The 24,177-nt window shown below is 43.4% G+C and overlaps 2 protein-coding genes across 2 annotated transcripts; both read right to left on the bottom strand.

The window, feature by feature from the left end:
- Nucleotides 1–689: 689 nt before the first annotated feature.
- Nucleotides 690–6,641, bottom strand: pisd (phosphatidylserine decarboxylase). The gene is given in 8 exon segments (XM_068752986.1): nt 690–1,010; nt 1,419–1,579; nt 1,647–1,787; nt 1,906–2,029; nt 2,149–2,250; nt 2,361–2,495; nt 3,167–3,311; nt 6,607–6,641. Coding segments are annotated over 8 exon segments (1,089 nt in total). The 3' UTR covers nt 690–764.
- Nucleotides 6,642–10,937: 4,296 nt separating this feature from the next.
- Nucleotides 10,938–22,727, bottom strand: golga2 (golgin A2). The gene is made up of 28 exons (XM_068752724.1): nt 22,680–22,727; nt 21,250–21,402; nt 20,654–20,722; nt 19,910–20,062; nt 19,581–19,624; nt 19,240–19,303; nt 18,460–18,519; nt 17,860–17,940; nt 17,409–17,447; nt 17,232–17,294; nt 17,019–17,112; nt 16,809–16,915; nt 16,592–16,650; nt 16,276–16,417; nt 16,021–16,110; nt 15,578–15,685; nt 15,391–15,478; nt 15,017–15,159; nt 14,651–14,869; nt 14,271–14,384; nt 13,865–14,089; nt 13,589–13,688; nt 13,143–13,234; nt 12,822–13,050; nt 12,185–12,346; nt 12,001–12,107; nt 11,686–11,869; nt 10,938–11,313 (listed from the first exon to the last, which is right to left on the bottom strand). Exons 1-28 carry the CDS (start codon nt 22,725–22,727, stop codon nt 11,054–11,056), a joined length of 3,297 nt encoding a protein of 1,098 aa, XP_068608825.1. The 3' UTR covers nt 10,938–11,053.
- Nucleotides 22,728–24,177: the final 1,450 nt, after the last annotated feature.

The following is a 24,177-nucleotide window of genomic DNA, read 5'->3' as shown; positions in this document are numbered from 1 at the left end:
AACGTGGCCCTGAAGAAGGGTGCGGCCAACTTTAGTTGTCAAGGGGCAGATTTGTATCTATTAAGTGAGGGTGTTTCATTCACTAAATGTCACCCCCTTTTTATTCTTCACCTTTAAGTGTTCATATAATAAGAAGAAAGTGTCTAAGAAATATATTTATTCATAATCACATATAATACAAAAGTAGAGAAGCAACAAACAGCATCCAGGAAATCTCACATCTTTTCCTCGATCAGTTGGACAAACCAAATTACAATTAATACGAATACATTATTTACTTAGACAAAGAAAAGTCTTGTTGTTTTCTTCAGGCTCACTAACATCAGTCCCAATGGCACTGCTCTTATTGAATAGGGCTTTGAATTGCTTTTTCTATCAACCCATGTGGGTCAAAATTGATGAACATCCTATTCTTTTTTTTTCCCATCAATCTTCCAATCAGATGAAAAATAAAATGTTAGTGTTAAATAGAATCTCCGCGTTTGTTATTTTAGAATATTTTCGTTTTCCGTTTCAGTTTCTGGGCAAGTAATGTAAAGACAGTACAGTGAAAAAGCATGGTTTGGGGGGGGGGGGGGGGGGGGGGGCGTTTGGCATCTCAACTGTCATGAGGCACAAAGTATTCTGGGAGTTGGAAGTCTTTGCAATAAAAGCATTTTACGTGCTCTCCGGAGCAAACAAATTTACCCACAGTTGCCGATACATTACAAATCTATCTTTGGTCCATGTTCAGCAGCTCGTCTTCATCAGACCCCTTCGCCCTATCAGAGGCTGCCGATCCCCTCTCCCACTCTGATTCGCTGTCCCGGCTGCAGGTTGAAGCTGAAGTCCTTTGGAGCTTCGAATAGTAGAACAATAGTGGAGCCAAGGTTGAACTCCCCGACTGCCGCCCCCTTTTGTAAGGCCACACCTCCTTCATCTGATGCATTCACCGCCTGTTCGTGGTCGCCGACGTAGCTCCGGTCGTGGAAGGAGCCTTTACTGTAGCGAGGAACGTTTGTCTGAAGTTCCTGAAGAAGATAACCAACAACAACAAAAACACAGCAGTAATTAATGACCATTCTTTATCATGATTGACAACAGAAAAGCAATAATTAACATGATTAAATCCATTATTTGTACCCAAGTTAAAAGCAACAAAACGTCTAGTAGTTTAATATTGCAGTACAAGACAAATTGAGAACAAAATGCTCAACGGTCTATTATAATAGAGAGTATAATATAAAACATTTATTATACATCATAATGTAGGTGATGCCATTTCCTGTTGCTACTAGATGGCTCTATGTGGTTGGATTTTTAGTACATTTTCACATTCCCTCTTATCAGACGCATGAAGTTTTGCGATTGGACCACATTAACAAACTGATTAAAAAGAAGTAAAAGTACGACACAACCCCCCCCCCCCCCCCCCTCACCTGGTCGAAGTAAACCCTGATGGAGCCGACGTTCGTGGCTCCAACGGCCGTCAGTGAGAAGAAGCCATGCTGCCATTGCCCGGTAAGCGCCACCCGCTCGTTGAGACAGAAGAGCTCTTTGACCAAACGGGCCACTCCTGGGTTGACTGACATCAATGAGCCTAATGAGGACAGAGAGATGAAGAGCAGGTACAGAGCAGACAGGCGAGCGGCCGAACCCACTCCCACCTGGGAAGTGACGTCGAAGCTCCACCTTCCAGTCTGTGGGGGAATGGAAACAGTGATAGTCTCCAGGAGCCAGGTAGACGACAACGTGGAAAAGGTCATTTTCAGGAGACGACAGGAGGAGGTCACGGAAAGATGAGGCGTCTAAAGGGAGACAAGAAAACAGAAATCGGACCAGACATCGTCCCCAGACCGAGAGGTCCTGAATCAAGACCAGGTCTTTGTTAACACGTGACCTGGAGTGAAACAGGGGCGGTCCTACCATTGCTCTGCCTTTTCTGTGGACCCAGGAAGTTCTCCAGACTGTAGGTGACTCCCTTCACCTGCTCAACCTCGGAATTCTTCACACGACCGAAGTGGAGGATTTTCCCATCCGCTGGAGAAATCTGAAGGACAACCGAGACAAAGAGTCCATAATAGCTGATGCTGGAACTGCAGAACAAAAGTTGTTGTTAAAAACAAAGAGGGAGATAAAAGGAAAAGATAAAAAAACGAGGAGCGCTACCAGGCAGGACGAGGCGCAGAGCGGCCGGACTGCAGGTTTGAGTCGGCGGCGGAAAAATTCACTCAAATTCCTATAGTGATGTAAATCCTCCACCGCGGCCTCCTATTGGATGAGATCAAAAGTAGAAGAAAATGGAATTCATGCAAGTCACCCATCATAAGGTCCAGGTAAAGTCAAAACGTTAAAAATACAAAAAGAAAGTTGATGCTTACCTGCATATTTACCCCAAAAGTCCAGATATAGAGCGAGTAGATGGGCTTTCGGAGCCATGTGGGGAGCTCCACCCCATTCAAACGACCCCACGCCCGTGAGAGGAGGCGGGTCGGCAAGGAGCGATACAACGCCACCTGCAGCGCCAGAAAGGGAACTGCACGTTAATAACTTGCCCAAGTTTAGGAGTGAAATATCTGTTCAAAACACACAAATTAGTATAAAGTAAAGGAAGATGAGGATGAAGAGAAGACAGACAAATTGAAAGAAGAGAGGAATAAAGCGAGAGAGAAATGAGGAGGAAGAGAACACATATGCTAGTTTTACCAAAACATCGCCACTGACAGGGATGACATCCAATCACGTGAGTCCTGACCTAAACGTAGCTGGAATAGAAACACCAACGTCCTAATACTGCCTGTCCCGGTCGAGCAATCATCACTTCAGTAGAACCAGAACCCGGAAGGTATTTTAGCAGGTCTCACCAGTAGGACACGAGTCTGGGTCAACTCTGACACCCGTTCTCATCCTCTAGAATAGAACAACGCAGCCGCAGACTCAGCCATTGTCTGCTAACAGCTATGCTACGTTCTCCAGACAGTCTGACAGCAACCGTCATTCATAAACCAGTTGGCACAGAACCAGAGGGGAAATTTGCCAAATGCATTGAAAACCAAATCAATTTATCATCAATATTTAAAGACGCTCCACAAAAGAGGTAAAAGTACAGATGTAACGCAGGAATAAGAGGAAGTAGAAAAGAAGAAACAAAGAACATCATGTCCAATCATAGGCCCGCTGCCCTTACCCGATTGGCAAGTGGCCGCACAACACTGGCAGACAGGACATAGCAGAGGAAGGCAATTGGCCGACGGCGCCAAGGGGTGGGCCGACACACCCTACCACCGAGTGTGCTCACATGGCGACGGAAAGCCAAACGAGGCACCTGGAGCCTATTTATAATAATAACAATGACATGTAATGACATTTGAGGGGAGTGTGAGGGAACATAATGAGGAGGGATGAAGACAAGCGGGAAAACTGGGGCGGAGTCTGACAAAAACATTAAAAAAAAAACTATGAAAAAGAAACAAACGTTTAAAAAAAAAATTATGAGGGGAAACTGGAGAGGGTTTAACTGCCAAAGACAACATAGCTGCCCCTCAGAGAGGGTCAGTGGAAGAAAAAACAACAAAACAAACATCAGGTGTAAATAATAAAAGGTGTGAAGGAAAGGATCAAAAAAAAAAAAAAAAAAGAGCAAAAGGAAACCGGTGATGACGGTATCGACGTGGAGAGTTTTGAGGGGGCGGGGTTTGACTGCATGGACAGCGAGGGATGGAGGAAGAGGAGCGAGTGCTAACAGTGCGTGGCTACTAATGTGGCTAAGCTGAAGAAAGCTAGTGGGAATGTTAGCAGCGATGCTACAGTGCTCAGAGCGAGCGCAGACGGTTCAGTTCACAATGTTTACAATGTCTATTACTGTTGCACTTTCAATGTATTAAACAGTTTTATTCATTACATTTCATTTAAGCGTTTATTTTGGAAAGATTCAGGACAATATTAAATTATAGACTTTATAATATAGTATATTTGATTCTTTCATACACAATAAATTCTATATTTCACTGTAAGCTGAGATAAGCACCTTGCTGATTTATTTATTCTACCGGTAGTAATTTTACTACAACAACTGGACTGTACCTGTGAACGCACCACCTTTATATATCTTAGTTATTGTCCCTTTAGTGAGAACAGATTCACATTAAACATATCAATACATATCTGTGTCTATACCACATCTATAGATGTTAAATGTGTCTATACATCAAATATAGCTGCGTCTTTACATGTGCACAGTATACCTATTCATCCAAAATAAAGGTGTCTACATGTACATTCATGTATGGATTCAGAACATTTTCCAGAAGCTATCTGGGTTAGAAGTTTAGCACAGGATCAACTGCAAAGAGGCTAACAGAAGCTAAGCTAATCTAAAGCTAAAATAGCTGACCTGCTCAACTACTTGTTGACACACATGCACAAATCTCCAACACGGAAACCTTCGCCTCTCTCTCTGCTCTGTTGCAGTGTCTCTCGCCCCCCCCGCCTCACAAAAACCTTCAGCGCTCAAAAGACAACCTGGAACATTGCCATGGCCTGGGTCGTAAGGTTTACTCTGCGACGTTTTATACATGAATCAATCAATTTGCCTCTCTCTCTCCCTTTATCTGTGTTGCTCCATTAATGGCCTTTTTTTTAAATTAAACTAATAAATTTCAATACAGCGGTGCACATCTTATTGGTTACTTTGGTTTGTGGTGTTGGGGTTTGTATTTATGTTATCTAAGAACATGTTCTGTTGGGTTCTTTAGCATTTTATATTGAATCACAAACATCTAAATTTAGCTGACTGATTTTTTCAAATGCTGACAGATTAATTTAATAAATCCTTCAACGACTCTCTGCTCAACAATAATGTCATATTAATTTATCTGTATGTAAATAAACTCAAAACATTTGTTGATGCTCAACCTTTCCTCTCCGGGCTTTATAACTTCTCTCTCCCACCTGAATCGTGCTGTCCTTGTCCTCACCCCTCCACCTCCATCTTTTTGTTTTTCTCCGGCAGTCGTGCGACAACGAGGCCTCACCTGCCGCAGCAGGTCCCGCCCCCTCCGCCGGCCGCCAGGCCGCCATGGGTGGAAGAAGCTCACCATGAGGCGGTCGTTGATGATGCAGCAGAGACAGATGGCCGAAGACACATGTTTGATGACAGGCGAAAAGAGACCGGAGAGAGTTCACCGAGATAGAGCGCTAATACCCTTAATACTGAAGAGCACCGCCCTCTTTCTCTCTCTCTCCCTCTCCTCTCTCCCCTCCCACTAGCTCTAGAAACAGACGTTTACATTTTATGGATGAATATAAAAATGTTTTTTGTTCTATCATTATTCTTTTAAATTGTTTAATTGCGGATGTAAAACATTATTAGCGAAAACTACTTAATCTGTATTAAATCATGAAAGAAGATGTGTTTAGCATTTGATTATTGAAACAAAAATAACCTTTGTCCTATAAGAGTCTCTCTGTTCTGCCAAAATGCTTGTTAATCAAACTACGACCTTGGACGGACCAATCGAGAGGCAGGTGGTCGATGAGGAGAGGAGGTGGAACCTGAGTGAGGTGGTGATGTGTCAGTGCAATGGTCTGTGTGACACCATCAATGTCACCATAAACCCAGAGATAGGAAGACACCGAGCAAACAGTAGCTTCTGTCAGAGAGGAAGAGGAAGTGATGAAGGCCGAGACCGAGTGTAGAGGACAACACACCATCGTAGCATTCATAGTGTTTCCCAAATGTCTCATCTGATCAAATGCAAAACAATAAAAAGTCACCTCTGTGTGTGTGTGTGTGCGCGCAGATAAAAAGTTGACATGGATCACTCTTCAATCAAGATGTTACCCCCAACCTCACAATCCCTTTAGCCACATTCTAAACACTATAAAAGGGTACCGGTACTTTCTAACTGCCAGTCAGGATGACCTCATCCAGTTAATAATTGATCAGAACACGCGAGTGAGAAAATTCGACCAGAGGGCGGATACGAAAACATTAAAGGCAACACTGACCTCAGCAAACAGCTGATGCAGAACTGCAAGCAAAATCTACGGTCTACAAATGTCAACAGAGGAGCATTAGGCTCAGTTCCTAGCAGCTAGCAGCGGTTAGCAGCTACATGCCTAATGGCACGAGGAGGTCTGCAAATTAATTCTCCAAAATTGTAGCCTCCTTTTCCCAAGATTCACTGCACAGTGATTACTCCCGACAAAAAAAACAAAAACATTTCTGCATCCATTTCTCATGCAACTCCATATACAAATGTTACTTCTATATATTTTTGCGATTACCACTGCTACTTCTTGCGTTCTGCCACAACTTTTCAGGAAGCATGTATATTAATCAACTTCAACTAGTAATTTTGCTCAGTGGAAGGAACCAAGAAGTGAGAGGCAAAACAGGAGAGGCGTTGAAATTCTCAGTAAACCAAATTGGCTAACCGAAAGATGCTCGATGTATCCCATCCATCATCAGCCAACGGCAGGTCCATCACCTGTAGCTCACCCGTCAGCCATGGATGACGGGGCCTCATCTCATTTCATATTGATGAAACCGTCTCAGCCCTCCTTACTTAGCTTTAAAAAAAAAAAACTCAGCCAGAAAAACAATGATGAACAAGCCTCTCCTACCTGTGTGTGCGTGGCTATAACAGGCGGCGCTCCATCCTTCTCTTGGCCCCTCCTTCTGTAGTGCTCATAACCAAGGTAACCACCCCCTGTCACTAAGAGGACAGGGACCGGGCGGGGGCGGGGCAGCAAGCTACGGCCTGGGAGGAGAGAGCATGAGGAAACATGTGAAAACAGAATCCTCCCGATTTTATTTATTGTACCGACTCTATTGGTTGTAGTTGTAACTGGATGAGGTCATACATGAGGGGGGGAGGAAGAGTGACGAGGATCAGGAGGTACAGGAGGGAGGTGTATATGGATGCATAGACAGACACAGAAGAGGTGCAGGAAGACAAGTTGGTGGACAGGGACATGCAGGAGGTGTATAGGGAGGCGCACAAGGAGGCGCACTGCAGATGGGTAAGCAGGCGGAGGGACAAGCAGAGGTGCAGGAAAACGTGCAGACCGACTGACCTGTGTTGAGCAGGCGCTGCTGGCTGCACCTCACAGCAGAAACCCTGAAACACAGAGATTGCCTGAGAGAATGAGACTAATAAAGTTTGATTGTTTGAACGTTCACAACATTGACGTTTTGTCTTATTCACATCTTTCATATTTAACCAACCATAACAGAGATGCTGAAGAAAACCACCATTACTGTGTAATATATTAATGCTAATATCTTTCAAACTAAGAATGACTTGATCCAGATTCTAGGAGCAGGTATTCAAGGATTCGGAGTCACACGGTAAGGATTTATATACCGGTATGGGTGGGTGATGGCAAACTGAGCTTCTTTTAATAATAATAATACCAAAACTTTGTTCATTGCGTTTATACTACAAGCCTATACTGGCAAACATCGCGCTGTAACCCTACAACTGTTCTCTAATGAGGATATAAAGATAATTTACCTTAAAACCACTCTGCTACACGGCGTCCGTAAGGCCGCCGCCATCTTGTTTGAATGTGAGGTATAAACGCGCAGCCTCGCAGTAAAATTTTACCTCTTTACGGTCTGTCAGGTAGCCTCTTGTTCATTGTGATTGGCTACCGTCTGAACAGCTGACCGGTCAATGCGGTAGTTACTGCCTGCGAGCGTAAACTTCGGGTTGAAAAAACATACAAAGCTAGCTAGCGCCACCCGCGCCAGACATTGACGAAGATGACTTGTTTTCTGAAGCATTTAATAATGCTCAGCCTTGAGGATGGTAGAGAACATTCCCTTTCTTGTGAATCTCCAGAAATAGTCAGGTGTTTGAACAAGGAGAGAAAACGAGAAGAACCACCACAAGGGCTTGTTTTAATGCATCCGTCAAACTTCCGTTTGCAAAGCAAAGCAGGAAGCACTTCAAAATAAAAGCGGCATAAAGCAGATTGCGGCAATACAAAAATATAATGCAAGAAGAAAAACAGACCCCAATAAGAGTTATTTAGTCCACTCTTTGATCCCAGACCTACATGTACCAGCCTGTAGCACAGCTTTCCCACTTTTTGTACACCAAGCCCATCGACTACGGTGGCTCATAATGTAAACTCGACATATCGTTTATCATAAAGATCAACCAACACATTCATAAATGTATTAATCAATGGAGAATCACCTGGGGAGAGGATTGAACAAGTGCGAAGTTGGAGGACCTTACCCATATCCCGAGAGTATGTTTGGATATTTTTAACATGAAAAAAAAATATTTCCCATATCGTCAATCATCATAACATGACAGCGTGGCAAATAAATCTGAACTAATAATACCAATAATAATTTAATAAAACAGTATACCTAAACATACGCGATACATTTCCCAAGTTTATAAACATTCACAATACCATACAGGGGTGTCTGAAAATAGATTTTTTTTTGTAAACTCAACTGGTGGACAAAAAGAAATTAGATAAAGTAATGAAGTCAGTTCAAGTTGCTCAATCAGTTTTATTTAGGAAAAGGGGGAGAAAATATTACTCAAGGGGGGAGAAAATCATTAAGCTTCTGTCAGAAGCAGCCCTCTAACAAACCAGTTCTCTGTACATTTCCATCTGACACTCTTTTCTATTTTACATAAAACTGATTAGTTGAGACACTAACTTATTCCAAATAAATAGAACATTTTCTCTTTCTTACTGAAGCGTAAATCACAGCCAGTCAGCAATCACCGATGACCCAACTCTGAACTAACGTACAGTCTTACACCGCCAGAAACATGGCAGAGCCGCTTCCTCCACACACCCGGCGTAATGAATATACAATATGTTACACAGTCACAGTATATACACACCACCGATAAATGCTTTCTTGTTAATTTTTTTAATGTTTAACAGTGAATTAGAGATATGGGAAGCAATTTCATCCAATATTTAAAAGCCCCGGAACAACACCTAGATAATTCTACTGTATATTTTTCCCTCTTGGTTCCCACTTCCCAGAAAAATTAAAGAATATCATGCTGTGGAGAACCTTAAAGGTTATAGGTATGAGATCAGTCCGGCGCGGTTTACATTCCAGATAAAGAACGGCACATACCTTACAACCAAATTCCCATTTCGCTTCCCAATATACCAGAATTTACTTTTACAATTCCCAACGTGTTGCTTTTAGTGCTAAATATCAAGTGTGTAATTTAATAAATGAGAAATTACATTCTCTACTTCGAAAGCAAACACAACAGAAAAGACCTTACATTTTTCATTCATTCATATAAGTGGATACAAATGCCTCCATCCCCGTTTGTATGGCTTACAGTGAGATTTTTGTGCCCTTGATAATGGAGCTCAGTTATTAGTCGTAAACTAATTCATCCGGGGAACGCAAGCATCTCCGTCTATAAGCCAGACACCTTCGATGTACGAGGTCAGATCAGATGTTGGGATCCTCCATATGCTCGGATTGTAATGCCCAAGGATGAGTTAAAAAATAAAAACATGATAAGTTTGACTTTGTTTTCTGGTTTTTGAAAGAGTAATTTAATATGTCAAATTTCTTATTGGTCCCTCTATTTGGGGGGGGGGGCATTGTGACTTCTTGAAGTGAGCGGCCTCATTCATTTCACCTCAAACTCATATTTACGAACGCAAATATTAATCTGCTTCCGCCGGAATCCTCAGCTCAACAGAGCGGCTTCACAGGATTCCCCTTTTTGTCTTTTTAGAAATGTCCGGCAGCGCTGAAGGAGAATTTTTGTACAGTTATAATGCAGTCATACTATATGATCTGAGAGAACTCGACAAAAAAATAAAAGTACAACAAATGTAACTTCAGAAGACGCGGTATCTCTCTCTCTCACACACACACACACACACACACTTCACATGAACTCACCCCATCCAGTTGTAAAGGATTTAAATCATCTTCGATATGTTTGACTATAAACCAGAGTAAAGGAACAAAACAGGCTCTGAAGTCCAATTAAAAATGAAGCAGAAGTCAGAGCTGGACTCTGTGGACGAGACGGTGCGTTTGTGATGAAACCAGCCAAATGCCTCAGAAGAGGAATGACATGCGCCGGTGAGGACATTCCTCCAACACAATTCCTGGATCTTAGCATCCTCCGTATCCGTCACGCTAATAGCAAAGCTAAAAAGCAGCGCCTTGCCCCAAATCCCAGAATCCATTATTCATGACACAATGAACCGCCTCCATTCCTAATGAGATAATAATTATTCATTAGGACGAGACTACTTTTACTCTTCATGCGGCCTTTCAGCCTTACAGGATGTTTGACGTCACAATATAAATGCGTCGCATATATTAACATTTCGCACTGTACAAACTTACAACATCATTTCAGTGTTTGGATGGGGGGGGGGGGACGCTATGCAGACAAACGTTAATTCAAGGAACGCTACCAGTATGCGACACCTGCCTCCACCTTCCTGAACCCGACCACGTAAACCACGAGCTCGCCCGCGAAACACCGTCTGGGTTTCACCTCCTCCTTCATTCTTCATCACTTCTCCTTCCTTTCATCATCACCCTCTCATTTCGTCCTCGTACAAACATACCGGTAGATAATCGATAATACATTCAAATGTGCTGCTCCGTTTTGGTATTTATACAGTGAATTGTGTAAAGTTGAGATGTGCACCGAAAGAAAGCTGCAAAACAACAAGGGTGCTAATTTAAATACTTTTATCAGCGAGGGGGGGGGGGGGCATTCAGCCCGTGTATTGCACTTATTTAGGAGATGACTGGAAGGATGGGAACTGAAAACTGTGGCAGGGAGAATAATCAGATTACGTGAAGGAAGACTTCGTATCTCTGAGCAGAGTATTGATTAAAAACAAACCAGACCAGAAGTGGAAAATAGAGAAGGCGCGATTGGATCTGTGACCAGTTTTCCAGGTATCTGTGAATAACGTAAATTAATGCAAGTATGGTAAACTGGTGGATTATATTCTCCAGAATTCAAGACATGTCCAATACCTTACGCAAAACACGCACACAAGCGCACGGCGCCGCGTCCCACATGCCTCACACCACCAGGATCTTGACCTCGTCCTGTTCGTCGGGCCGGTAGAAGAAAGGGATGCAGGGGTTCTCCCCGAGGAACGGCACTGGTCTTTGGGCCCCCTGAGGGTTCTGGATCTCCTGCAGCAGCTGCATGATCTGCTGAGCTGTGCAGTCCTCTTTGGGTCCCTGGGACATGGGCTCACTTTTGGATGAGCCGGTCGAGGAAGAGGGGACTTCCAGGCCTGGGGCGGGCTCCGACAGGGGAATGACCTCCATGAGTTCTGCAACGAAGATGGAGAAGCCAAAACCCCCGTTTGTCAAACACCTTTATTTGTATCGTTTGTTTTTACTAAGAAAAGACACTAATAAGTAAATACTGGTTGTAGACTAACCTGATTATTAACACAAGATGGAGACGCCATGTCTCAGTCGATAACGAATACTCTAACTCAACTCAAAAAGTTGGGACAAAAGTTGTGCGTTCACTGACGTTTGTCTTAAAGTTATCTCAAAAGGAAATCTGATTTTGTGGCAGTGTTGACAGTTTCAAACTTCACTTCACATCCCATCCGCTTTAAGGCGTAACGAGGGAACTTATCCGGATAAAATCCAGCGCGCCTTTTCCTTGACTGCGACACGCTGCTTGCGCTCACCTTCTCCGCTAGCAGCGTTAAGCTCCGTGTGCGAGAGCGCTTGGTTGACGTGATCCTGGCCAACCGGGAGCAGGTCAGGGTTCGCCGTGCCCGAGCCGGCCACGGCTGAGCTGTAGCGGCTGTACCAGTCGTTCCTCTCCGCCACGAGTCTCATCACCAGATCCTGCAGTTCTGCCAGCTTCGCCTGATTGGACAGCGGCGGGGCGACGGTTGCACAAGGACAGACGCACACAGATATCAATCAGGAATAGAATGCAGAAACCGTCACTTACATTGAGAGTAATGACAATAACAAATGTTGTTTCATCACGTCACCTTCATCTCCTCCTTGTCCTGGGCCAGCATGCTGATATACTGCTCCTTCTCGTAGTGCTTCTGCTTCATGATGGCCCGTTGGCTCTGGTACAGGGCGATGTACTCGCCTGAAACGACAGGCAGAGATGAATCACACCGGCGACGTTGAGGTCGTCGTCGTAAAACTGTGAGATCATTTTCTCACCGATAGTGTCGGTCTCTCCAGACAGTTGGATGCAGCGGTGCTCCAGCTCCTCCACCCTCTCCTTCAGGTCAGCTTTCTCCTGCATGAGGGAGGTGAAACGCTGCTGAAGCTTGTCCATGGCAGCTTGCAAGGCCTGATGAACTTCCACTGGAATCCCTGCTCCTGGAACGCGTGCGAGGCGCACAGCCGGTTAGCACAATATGCCTGCATTAAATCTACATGAAGAAAATCATTATTAACTCATTGAGTGCCAGACATTTTCATCTCAGCTATACGCCGTGTGCCCCAGTTTTTGGCAATTTTCCAAGCCCCACGGAGTATTCTGTACCATGACTACGCACACACAGAATGTGCCAAATGAAAGATTAAAGTCTCGTCTTTCGTCTGAAAAACAAAAGTGAGTTCCGAACATTTTTCGTCCTGGAATTATTGGCAGTTGAAGAGAGGCAGATTCCAATGTCAGGGTTGGCAGTGAATGTTTGGGGTTTCAAAAATCATCTCTAGAAGTGAACGGCACTCAAAGAGTTAAACATCATCAGGGAGAGCGTGTGTGCTCTGACTGAATGTTGGAAATGTAGATGTGTAGATGGTGACTCTATTTATAATATCAAATAGGATGAACGTATAAGAGCGGCACCTGGATGCTCGTGACTGTGTTCACAGTGATGGTCCTGAGTGTGCTCGTGCTCGTGCTCGCGATGTGGGTCCTGAACTGGTTTGTGGCTGTGGGACTGTCGCTCCAGGCTGAGGGCCACAGCGGTCTGGTGCCTGGCTGCCATGTGGAGTCTGTGCTCTTCCTCCAGCTGCCTTCGGGCTTCGTCTCTTTCCATCTCGACCTGAGCCAAAGCTCCTCGGATAAACTCCTCCTGCGACGGGAAGGTGGACGAATAGGCCAATGAGGGCGGAGCCAACACGTTGCAAACCATTCCTCTCATTCATCTCTCGTTGCCCTTCTCACCAATTCTTTCTGGCTCTCAAAGTCTTCCGGGATAACTATGGAGGCCGACTTGGCTGGGGTCTCTTGCAAAGACTGACTTTCCACTCCATCACCTGATAAAATGATAAAATAATTAACAGACTAAAAAAATAAAGAAGTTTTGCTTCTTTTGTTTCACTAGAAGACCTTAGAATATAATCCTCCTTCCCCACAGGTTACATTTATTACTCTATTATTCTTGCCTGCAGGTGGCACACGTTGGATTGTAACTGCTGGTTGTGTAGCTAAATTATTAACAGATAGAAAGTAGAAACTTTGCATCGCTAAACCTTTGCCCAGATTCATTTTTAAAGACGACAGTCTTCACTATTTCGGTTGAGTAAATAAAGTTAAACAATAAATTAATTGCATTGATAGGAATATGCTTCATAGCCACTTGAACGTGTGTGAAGGGAACTAAATCTCACCTTCGTCTCTGGAAGATGAAGCAAATGTCGAGCTGTTGAGCAGCTCCCTCACCTCAGCCTTCAGCTGCTCGTTGGCTCTGACTAGTAGCTCCAACTGCTCCTGTACGGGGGGGGGGGGGGGGGGGGGCATATGTTTTACTTGCATTTACTTTAAAACCTTTTAAAGCAAGACTCAGCATATACTTAACGGCTGTTTATTAAAACATCACAAGAAACAGAATTACTATAATTTACGACATCACCTGTTCAACAAGGTCTTATTCCTAAAATGCTCACCTGCGCTTGTTGGAGCTGATGGTGACTCATCTCCAGTTGCACACGGCCCTGGCTCTCGTCGTGCTGCAGCCGGTCCATGAGCTGGATCTGTGTGAGATACTGGTGGTGGAGCTGCTCCCTCTCTGAGACCAGGGACTGGTAGCCGGCGCAGTACTGCTGCAGGTGCGCTGCGATCTGGTCCCTCTGCTCCGTCAGACCCTGAACCTCCTTCATTTTCAGTTCAAGCTGGGAACGAAAGAAGAAAACAAATGCCATGCATATAAAGAACGTGTTAGAACGACATTAGTTTCAGTGCGACTGCACAAGAACCAAAGACCGCACAGTGAAAACCCTGAAGGACAACTGGGTGGTTTTAAGTGTCAGGGTATTAAGTGAGTAAGACTGTGTGTGCGTGTTCGTGTTCTACCTGCTCCTTGATGTTGTGCTGTTTCTCTTGTAGTTCACCCATCCTGCGAGCCAGCTCCTTTTTCACATACTGCTCCGACTGGATGGCGTTGGCCAGCTCCATATTCTCATTAGTCTGTACAAAACAAAAAGGGACTCTGGCTTTAAGGTGGTTGTCGGCACGCCTCTGGAGCGATACTTGAGGTGAATGTACGCTCCAGTGTTGTACAATTTTGTGTCAACTTATGTTCATTAATTAAAGCCTAGCCCAATTACTCAATCAAGATACAAACAAGATACATAAAGATGAGAAACTATCTGGATTTTAAGCAAAGCATTTTAAACAGTCATTTCAAAATATGTCATTACTGCACAGATGGACAGCAGGATTCCCAGCCTCACCACTTTGACGAAGCCGTTCTGCAGCTCAGCCAGCTGGTCCTTAAGAGCACGGTTCTGGGTGAGAGCACGACTAATGGTGGCCTTGTCTGACTGAACATCCTCCAGCATACGCCGGCGGTCCTCCTCCTCCTGGACCTGGCTCTCCACCTTCCCCTCCAGCTCCCCGAGACGCGTCTCCTGCTCTGTGCACAGGCGGCTCAGCTGCTTGTTGTCTCGAAGCTGGGAGAAACATTTAAAAAGGTGATTTAACCCAAGAGCGTAGCTTCCACATGCTGTGGCTGAACGACCATTATGACACGACAGTTTATACAATATAATGCTTGTGATCGTGAACGAGGCTAAAGCGAGCATCAGCGTTGCATATACCTGCGCCTGGTACTGCGCAACAAGAGCGTCTTTTTCCTGTTGGAGAGCGTTGAGAGTCTCCTGCAGAGCCGTCTCACTCTCTGATGGCCCCGAGGGCTGAAGCTCTGCATCGAGCCGAGCTTCTCTCTCCTGGGACAGTAAGGCTGAAGGAGAAGAAAGTAGCACAGCGTATAGCTCAAATATTAGAACCCGGAAATTCACCTCTGGGGCATCAATTCATCTTTTAACAACCATAAACAAAATAAATATATTATTCATTTCCTATTCTAACATTATCCTTCTCAGATACATCTAGGAAAGCACGTTTGGAGACAGCCTGTGTGACTTTCGTAGTTGCTTTCTACGTGAACATGTCTGCAGTTTGATCCACTCACCTGCAGCATTCTTCAGCTCGGCGATGCTGACCTCCAGTTCCTGGACTCGGCTGATGTTTTGGTCCCTTTCCTCCGCAACCAAAGACACCTGGCAAAGATAAATTAATAACGTAGTTTGAGAAAAAGCACACCATTGTGTTTATTTTCCTAGGTTCAGGAGGCCACCAAATATGCCGTGCATTTTGACCTGTGTTAACAGCTGTTCCGTTTTGTCCTTCCACACACGGCCCTCTTCCTGGATCTGCTCTGCATAGCAGTCTCTTTCTGTCTGCAGCTGTGCAATGGACTCCAACAGCTAAAACATGAACAGTAAATGGTGTTCACAAAAACCATAACAATGACTTTATTTTCCAACATTTATGAATCAAGTATTAGTAGGAAGACGAAAGGTAGAAAAGGCACATCAATGTGGTTATTTGATGCAAAAGTCAAAGAGGGTAATGACCACAGCGCCATTAAGGTACAGATTTCTATAAAGGAATGATTGTAGCGACTCGATGTTGAGCCGCATTCATTAAAAATAACCGTTTATCTGTTAAAGAGCCGCAAACTTCAGAAAAAATATTCGAAGATTGTGCAGTCGAGCCGCACAGAGGCAGCCACTCGCACGGTTAAATAAGAGAAACGGACCTGGTGATTGTGTCTCTCCAGCTGCTGCTTCTCTTCCTGCAGAACCTGGACATGTTGGCCGGCGTTGGTAGGATCTGACTGGCTGGAGCACTGGAGAGAGATAAAAAGGAGAAATAAGCGACATCTGGCCGGACTATCAGAAACGCGGGTTTCCAACACCGATTTATTCTGGCATTGAGCCACCACCATCACCAACTATCAGGAATAGAGAGACTTCATGTGCATGTGCTGTATGACGCGCGTGTCTTTATGTACCTGTTGCAACATGAGGCCAGACATCTCGAGCCTCTTGTGTAGATCCTGCACCTCGAGCCTCATCGCTTCGCTCTGCTGCGCGCTCACCTTTAGCTTCTCTGACAGCTCAGAGTTCTGCTGCTTAGACTCTTCGCTCAAGCTGCTGCAAACACACACACACACACACACATATGCAGAGATGGTTCATCATTCTAAACTGCCAGGTTCTGCGGGACTTGGGAGACTTGCTCTTGCCATCTGTTGTATTTCATACATTTTGACGGGCTTTTAAATATCATCATGAATATACAATCATGCCGGGATAAAAGGGACTTACTTTAGTCGAAACATTTCCAGCCTCATGTTGTCCCTCTCTTTTTCAAGCTCTTTGTTGTGCTGGAGACAAGAAAGTAAAAAAATATATATAATAAATAAAAAAAAAAACATCAATGAGACCTGGCCTGCATGAGAAAATGATCTGTAGAATGTAAAATGAGGAATGAATCCCAGTGGATTCTGTTAAGGGGGTTAGTGAATAATGCAACCGCTCTTACTTTTTCAAGCTGCTTCTGCTGCGTTGAGACAGAAGAGAGCGTTCGCTCCAGCTCTGACACTCTCTGCTTCGCTGCTTGCAGACGGTTATTCAGCTCCTCTGCCTCAGCTACAGGAAATGAAAGACACTTGGTTAGCCGAGAATGTTCGATATACAATCTTGATGAAATTATATTTCTACTGCCCTACAGCGCACACACACACACACACACCTGCTTTCTGTCGTGCAGCCTGTTGTGTGTATTGCAGTGCTGTTTGCAGCTCTGTTTTCTCCGATACCAGTATACCAATGGTCTGGATGTGAACCTTGGAGAGCACAGCATGAGATTAGATTAGCATGACCTTATGCTACGTTCCATTGTATAGTTGTTAAACTATTTTGTTCTTCGGTGGCACCAAATTGAATTCATGTTGGAAGATGTTACCTGTAGTTGCTCCCGCATGGCTCCCTGCTCTTTTGAATATCTCTGCTCAAATTCTTTTCGTTCCTGAAGGAGAAAGATTCCAAAGTTCATCAATGAGGGAGTGAATTTTAGTCAGCTGGGAATATGGAGACTGGAATGAGCCAAAGCAAGCAGTCGGAGATAAATGGAACGCGATACCTTCTGTAGCTGATCCGAGAGCCCTCGAGATTCCTGTGCCTGTCAGATAAACAGGGTGTAAAAATAAATGCCTTTCATCCAACTCAGCGGGTTAATGCACTTATTTAACAATAAACTAGCAAGACAAGGATAGCACAAATAATGAACCCACTATTACCTCATTATTATTACCTCAAGCCTATTTATGTCTTTTTATTTGCTACACAGGGGAGAAACTCCAATCAGGAATCTATCAGTGTGCACACAAATACTCCATATTCAGAGGTTATAATCTGCAGAGCTGTATTTTAGCCTAAATGGAAAATAAATAACCATCTGTACTTGCAGTGCGTGCTACTCAAGATGACATGCAGAATCCATACAGACAGCACGTGCACTATTCTGGAGACTGTGGAATGGCTGGAAGAGGGTTTCTCCAATCACACAAACATGCATACAAACAGCTTCTTACCAGCTGGTCTAGCTTGGTATTGAGCTGAGAATTGGTTAGGTTGCTGGACTCCAGGGCGGCTGCCAGCTCCTGGTTCCGATTCTATCACGTGCACACATGCATCCAGGAAAGGCAAAGTAAAAAAGAAACAGGAGAAAAGTGCATGAGCAAAGGTCAAAGGTTAAATAGAGAACACATGGCAGGAAGAGGAAAAATTCAAATGTGTATTATTAACATTGAGACAATAGCATCTTCACAAGTGGGGCAAGATCTGTGTTCAACATTGAGATGAGAAACAAAGATGTAAAATAACTTTTTTGGAATCAGGTCGCAGCACATTTGTGGCTCAAACGATGATGTCAGAATAAGTCCAGTTTGAGCTCGAGGCTCATCTGAGGGAGTTGATGTGATGCGCTTTATGTCGCTATTTAAAATACACAGTAGTATTCCTTTACCAGAGACAATTCATTCCCATCATCGCACGTCAGAATTGAACGTCACTTTATAGGCAGGTATTGTGTGAAATCCTGGATATACTGCTAATCTACTTTACTGACTGAAAATCTTGGGTGTCAAACTCCAACGTTTCAGATTGAAGGAAATACCAGGCTTCTATTTTACCTCTATCTCCCTCTCCCCGCCAGAAGATGCACTTTCTCCATTCACATATGGAGCAGAGGACTGAAATGACACAAAAGGTGAACCTTAAAGTGCTTCAACACAGAAAATGAATACGTGTTCTAAGCAGACCCTTTGGAGCTTCCCGCTGTACGCATATTCATGTTACCAGGATGCCATCTAACAATACGACATTCAACAGAGATAAACTAGAACTGATATTTTCTTATTTATAACACCGACTCTGTAGCTGTTCATAGGAAAAATAGCCAGTCCGTATGAGCTTAAAGCTAAAACATGCTAAACAGTCACGTTACAGATGAGCCATTTGTTTTCAGAGGGGTATTTTACCACATTATAACTTCAGACATTATTATGAGACATAAAAAAAAGAAAAAGAAAAAGTCATCTACTCGTCTATAGTTATTAAGCCTTTTGCACACAAAGTTCAATATTAACCATGTCTCGGAGGCTATTTGCTCGTGACCGAGCCAAACAGAAACATGTACACAGACGTGACAACAAAAAACAGGTTCGTTCAGTTCAAGCTGGCGCCGTCAAGAGAGAATACGGCAACTGGAAGCAACTGGTTATGGGAAAAAGCTGCCAGCGCATTCCTGCCAAGAATAGAGGCCACATGTCACAGATAAAAACATGCATCACTGGTGGTGCGTTGTTGTTAATAGCCCGCGTGTCTGCGATTGTATGCAAGACAGAGAGAGATAGACACAGAGACAGGGAGAGCGAGAGAGAGAGAGAGACTTGGTGGTTTTATCATCGTACCTCAGAGACCAGGCCATTTATCTGTTGGGACAGCTGTCGTAGGCTTTCGGTGGATGACAGCGATCTGCAGGGTAGAAATAATCAATTTGAAATATTACTGTTCATTTACCAGTCGCCATGCTGCGTTGGTGATCATGTCTTCACTAGCAATGCAAAATCTTAGCACACATAAATGGGAGGAGTGTCTTGTGTTTTGACAAAAGACGCTTTTAGCCAGTAAAAGTATGATATACTGATATAAAAGTGATAGTGATACAAAACCTTTGTTCTGCCCAGACTGTTTTCTGGCACATATACCAGGGTGCCACGGGCACCGATAGAACCAGTTACCAGTAACTCACCTATTTTCTGTTAAACTCTCATCGCCGTTGGTGTCGGGATAGTCCTGCAGAGACAGAGAGGACAATGGAAAGGGTAAAAGAGACAAGAGGGGAGAAACACAGAAAATATCAGTGAGAACATTATGAGAAAATGGCGTATGTTGAAAATGTGCATCATCTCTAAGAAAAGGAGGAGAAGCTTTTTAAACACAAACATATTAAGAATGTAGAAACTGCCAATCAAATCTTTACACAAAACGGTGTAATCCTGAATGTGAAGGGCTTACATGAGTCAGACATTGGTAGATTAGAGCAGATGGGGGGGTGGGGGGGGGGGTAGAGAGACACACCTGCAGATCAGTGTTGTGACCGATAAACTCAGGGTTAGTAGTAGTGTTAGCCCTAACAGGGTTAGAAACAGGAGAGCCACGGCCAGGCTCAAGCTCTGGGTCCTTCAGCAGCTGAGGAACCGAAGGCCCCGTGGGAACCATGTCAGCAAATGTCTGCGGTGACACACACACACACACACACACACACACGCACGCACACACACACAAGATTAACGCCAGTAATCGAAGCTGTTAATAAGCTGAAAGAACAGAAAGACCACAAACGTTGCCTTAAGCGTCATGTGCGTTACACAAAAATGACTTGACTACCGTTCTGACTTGGTAAAAGTCGGGACAGAATTACTTCATTTATGTCCAGATGAGAGCTAAATAGTCCAGTCCCAGAAAGAAAGAAAGATGTTACTTTTATTGTGTAAGTTATTCACGGATCACTTTAATGCGAGATCGTTACCTGCAGCATTATCATGCATCTCGATGGAACATTTGCACAATGAAAGTAGTGACAGGCAGCATTTGGGCCGTGCCGTATTAAAGCCAACACTGATCAACTCTAAGATCAATAATAGAAGCATTTATAAGTAGATGAAAATAGGTGGGATCCATCAATATCCTCCTGGGACACAGCATTTGCATTTAAGAGTATTAAATATGACTGGAGGAACAACTATTAAACGGAGAGGAACGTGAAAGCAGGAAAAAAATTAATACGCAACAACAAATATAAAGAGACAGCGAGAGGCTCACCTGACTGTTCCCATATCGAGGAAGGACTAGTCCATTGCTGTGACTAAGTACTTTCAGAATACTGTCAAACTACAGGAAAGGAAACAGGTGGAGGATGAAGGAGATGTGAAAGGGGAGACAGTGATTTAAAAAGTGATGGAAACTGAGAAACAGAGGAACAGAGGCAGTTTCAGCAGGAAATATCGGCAGGAGGAGGTTCGGAGGTGAATGGGAGGGCAATAAGGAGAGCGCACCAAGGTGTTCAGAAGAACCATTTTAATTTGAGATGCATAATGATTGGTACGTGTGAATCAGAATAAAGATCAATAATGCAGTCAAGTCAATAATTACTTCCTTCTCATTCATTCCTTTGAAATGAAACACCATCCTTCACTGCAATTGATATCTCCTCTGCTCTGACGTCAGCAGCTTAACTCCGTTCAGAACACACAGTGAGACTCAAAGCAAAAGTTCAGATTCCAATCCCACTGGGAAAAATTACACACCGAAGTGCAGGTATCACAGGCCCAACTTTCTTTAGTGGTGTCTCCATTTGCCATAAACAACAAGGGTAAGGTGGCGAGCAGGTAAAAAAAAACCCTGAAAAACTGACTTACATTTTCTGGAGAGCTTCTGTCTGTTGTCGGGACATCTTGTTGATTTGGTCCCTTCACCTTCCTCTTCTTCTTGGCTCCTGCTCCACCTACTCCTCCCTGATTGCTCTTCTCTCCTCCATTACCAGGGGAGCTCTTCTGCTGAAACTCCTTCAGCTGTACACGAGATTAGAAAACGAAATGTGTGAGCACTTCTTTATGATCAGAAAGAAAACTCCTCTGCAGTCCATTTTTTTTTTAAACTAAATTAACGTACAAACCCAGCACTAGGCTTTTGGAATGGTTCCCAACTTTAAATATGTAGCTCAGAACATCAAGACTCATCTCTCAATGGAGAAGAATCTTGTCAAAACAAATGAATAAGAAATTAAGCCTTAGGGGACAAATTGGTGGGCAGCTACAGTTCTCTGGTACTATAGCAGCTACACAAAGCTACCGTCAATGCGGTCATTAGCATCTCTGAGTTCCTTATTGAACAAAGCTGCTCCGGATCAAACCAAATGAAACATTAACTTGCAGCAAAATACAATAATTAATATGCAGTTTAGCCTTATGGGTATATAATATAGCTTGGAAAGGGGGGGGCTGTCACAGCTGTCGTCCATCTTATTGAAACTACTGGAAATACTATTTCTAAAATATTGGGGTGAAATACAGCCAAATATCAAATATTTTCACCACGACTACTCGTTCACAAGACTGCAGAACAGCCTCTGGAGCCGAAGAGTCATTTCCTGGATCTATCTAAGGCCATCTTTCTGACTAGCCTAACAACAAACCGAGCTAAAGCACAGCGGGACAGTGTCAGCTGTCAAAACAGTGATTCTGTGCTATTAGCACGAAATACCTGTGCCCCAATGCTAGAGTAGTGCTTGTTTTAAATGTTTATTTTTCATGAAATGTTCTTAAAATAAAAAAAAAGCATCCTTTGGACAGGATACAAAGCTGCTCGCATGCTTTGAGGGTATTATTTACCTTCACATAGCCAACTCTTCGCTAGTTAGCCTGTTTGCTAACGGTAACTTGCTTCAGTTAGCACGTTAAGTTTTGTTATATTTAACATTAGGTATGGAACAAAATATTAACCCAATAAATGTATTAAGAGCATCGCTGATTAACGGAACGGCGTGACATCCTGTAAATGCTCATAAATTCAAAATGTACTTTACATAATCTAGGAAAGTTAAAAGGGACCAATAGAGGCCCAGCGTGAGCACCGGGCTGTCGTAGAAATTAAAGAGCCGGTAAGAGCATTAGATGTGAGACAAGCGACAGCGCAGAGGTCGGACGACGTGTAATGACAACACCCAGGATCCGCGAATACATTTCTAACAAGATCAAACAAAAAAACACTGACAACATAAATCCACCGAGGCGAGACGGGACCGGCGCTCCGTGTGATACTACGTGTGATATATTTAAAAATACTTTACCTTTTTCTTTGCTGCAGCGAGTTTTATTTGCCTGCTCTGGTCGGCCATACTGCTGCTATGATCCACGGAAACCACGTCACCAGTTTGGCGTCTCTGCCAGTAGAGGGCGCTTTAACCGTGATCCTCGAGTAATTAACTTGACACATTGTTTTTGGGGTCAATTTTAGTCCCTAAAATAATCTAAGGTTACTTATTCCATAAATATTCTAATAATAAATGATGGGACAGAATGAAGAAAATCTGCAATAATATCAGTCAAATAAATGAGTGTTAAAAATGAAAATTCTGGAACCCAAAAGCTGACTTGTTTGTAGAACATCTGAATAAATCTTAACTTTGGCAGAGTTTTAGAAAAACATTTTCCCTCATATTCAGCCTAACACAGGTAAAAGTAATGACAAGGCCAGGAATACAAGAGGAGCAGAACCAGCCCGTGTCTTTGTTGAAAAGACACAAATGTGAACTTCAGACAAAGACAAGTAATATCCAATTATATGTTTGTGTACATTACATTCTTCCCATTTACCTACATACTTTATCTGGTAATGTATCTACATATTTTAATATTTCTTAATATTATTGTTTTCTATCTCTATTAATGCACAATGCACATACAGTCAATTTTGTATTTCTGATTTTGTTGAGTGGAGCAACGTTGCTGATACAATTTCCTTCTGGGATTAATAAAGAATTCTGATTCTGATATATTACTATTATATTATCTTTAGCTACAGGCGTACTTTGCACCTTTACTGTTTTTTCTACTGTGCAGAGCCTGCTTAATTTTGTTGCATCACCGTGTGTAATGACAATAAAGTGCTATTCTATTCTATTCTATTCTATAATCTTGACATATACAGTATATTGTATATACTACTTGTTGTAGGCTGTCACCTGCTGAACCCATGTACATAGTAATAAAGCACACACATTCATTATGTAATTGCATAAACAGTAGGCTTAAATCTTGATATCAAACTCATTGTCAGAATTCTTTTCACCAAACGGTTGTCTAACTACAATTACAAAATGCATTCTGATGAAATAGACAGACAATCCATTTAATCTGATGCAATGTTCCATACTTTTAGTTTAATTAGTCACAGGCATACCACAATGGATTTAGACATTTCTGACTCATTGTTGTGCTTCATAAAGACTCCTCCTGAGTCAAACAGTATTAAAACCATCGTATTCCTTGAAACAGCGTTGAAAATACGAAATTCCATTCAAAAACACAAGGAGTCCTCATTGTTTTAAAAGAAAATGTACAAAATGTGACAATGCGCCCTTCCGCTGTCTCCAGAGTGGCACGTCTCTGCTCCAATGATGTGGACGAATGCTCTTGACGGACAGCCAATCAGCATCGGCAAGGTTGGACCAGAGTCGTGACGTCGAGTCCATGCGATTGTGTGCAAATCAGCGGCAGCCAGCGTGTGAGGGAAAACCAATCAGCGCGTTCCAACTAGCAGCAGCTCAACCAATCACGTGCCTCCAC

The sequence above is a fragment of the Brachionichthys hirsutus genome, chromosome 19, assembly GCF_040956055.1.
Source record: "Brachionichthys hirsutus isolate HB-005 chromosome 19, CSIRO-AGI_Bhir_v1, whole genome shotgun sequence".
NCBI lineage: Eukaryota > Metazoa > Chordata > Actinopteri > Lophiiformes > Brachionichthyidae > Brachionichthys > Brachionichthys hirsutus.
The sequence above is the reverse complement of the archived record's forward strand: the minus strand, read 5'-3'. Positions and strand labels throughout refer to the sequence as shown.

What these genes read in the sequence shown, in the direction of transcription:
- golga2 (XM_068752724.1), bottom strand. Translation starts at nt 22,727, where the DNA reads ATGGCCGACCAGAGCAGGCAAATAAAACTCGCTGCAGCAAAGAAAAAG. An exon ending in GTCACAACACTGATCTGCAG is followed by an intron (nt 19,625 to 19,909) that starts GTGTGTCTCTCT and finishes CTGTCTCTGCAG; the next exon opens with GACTATCCCGACACCAACGG. An exon ending in GAGAGTTTAACAGAAAATAG is followed by an intron (nt 19,304 to 19,580) that starts GTGAGTTACTGG and finishes TCTACCCTGCAG; the next exon opens with ATCGCTGTCATCCACCGAAA.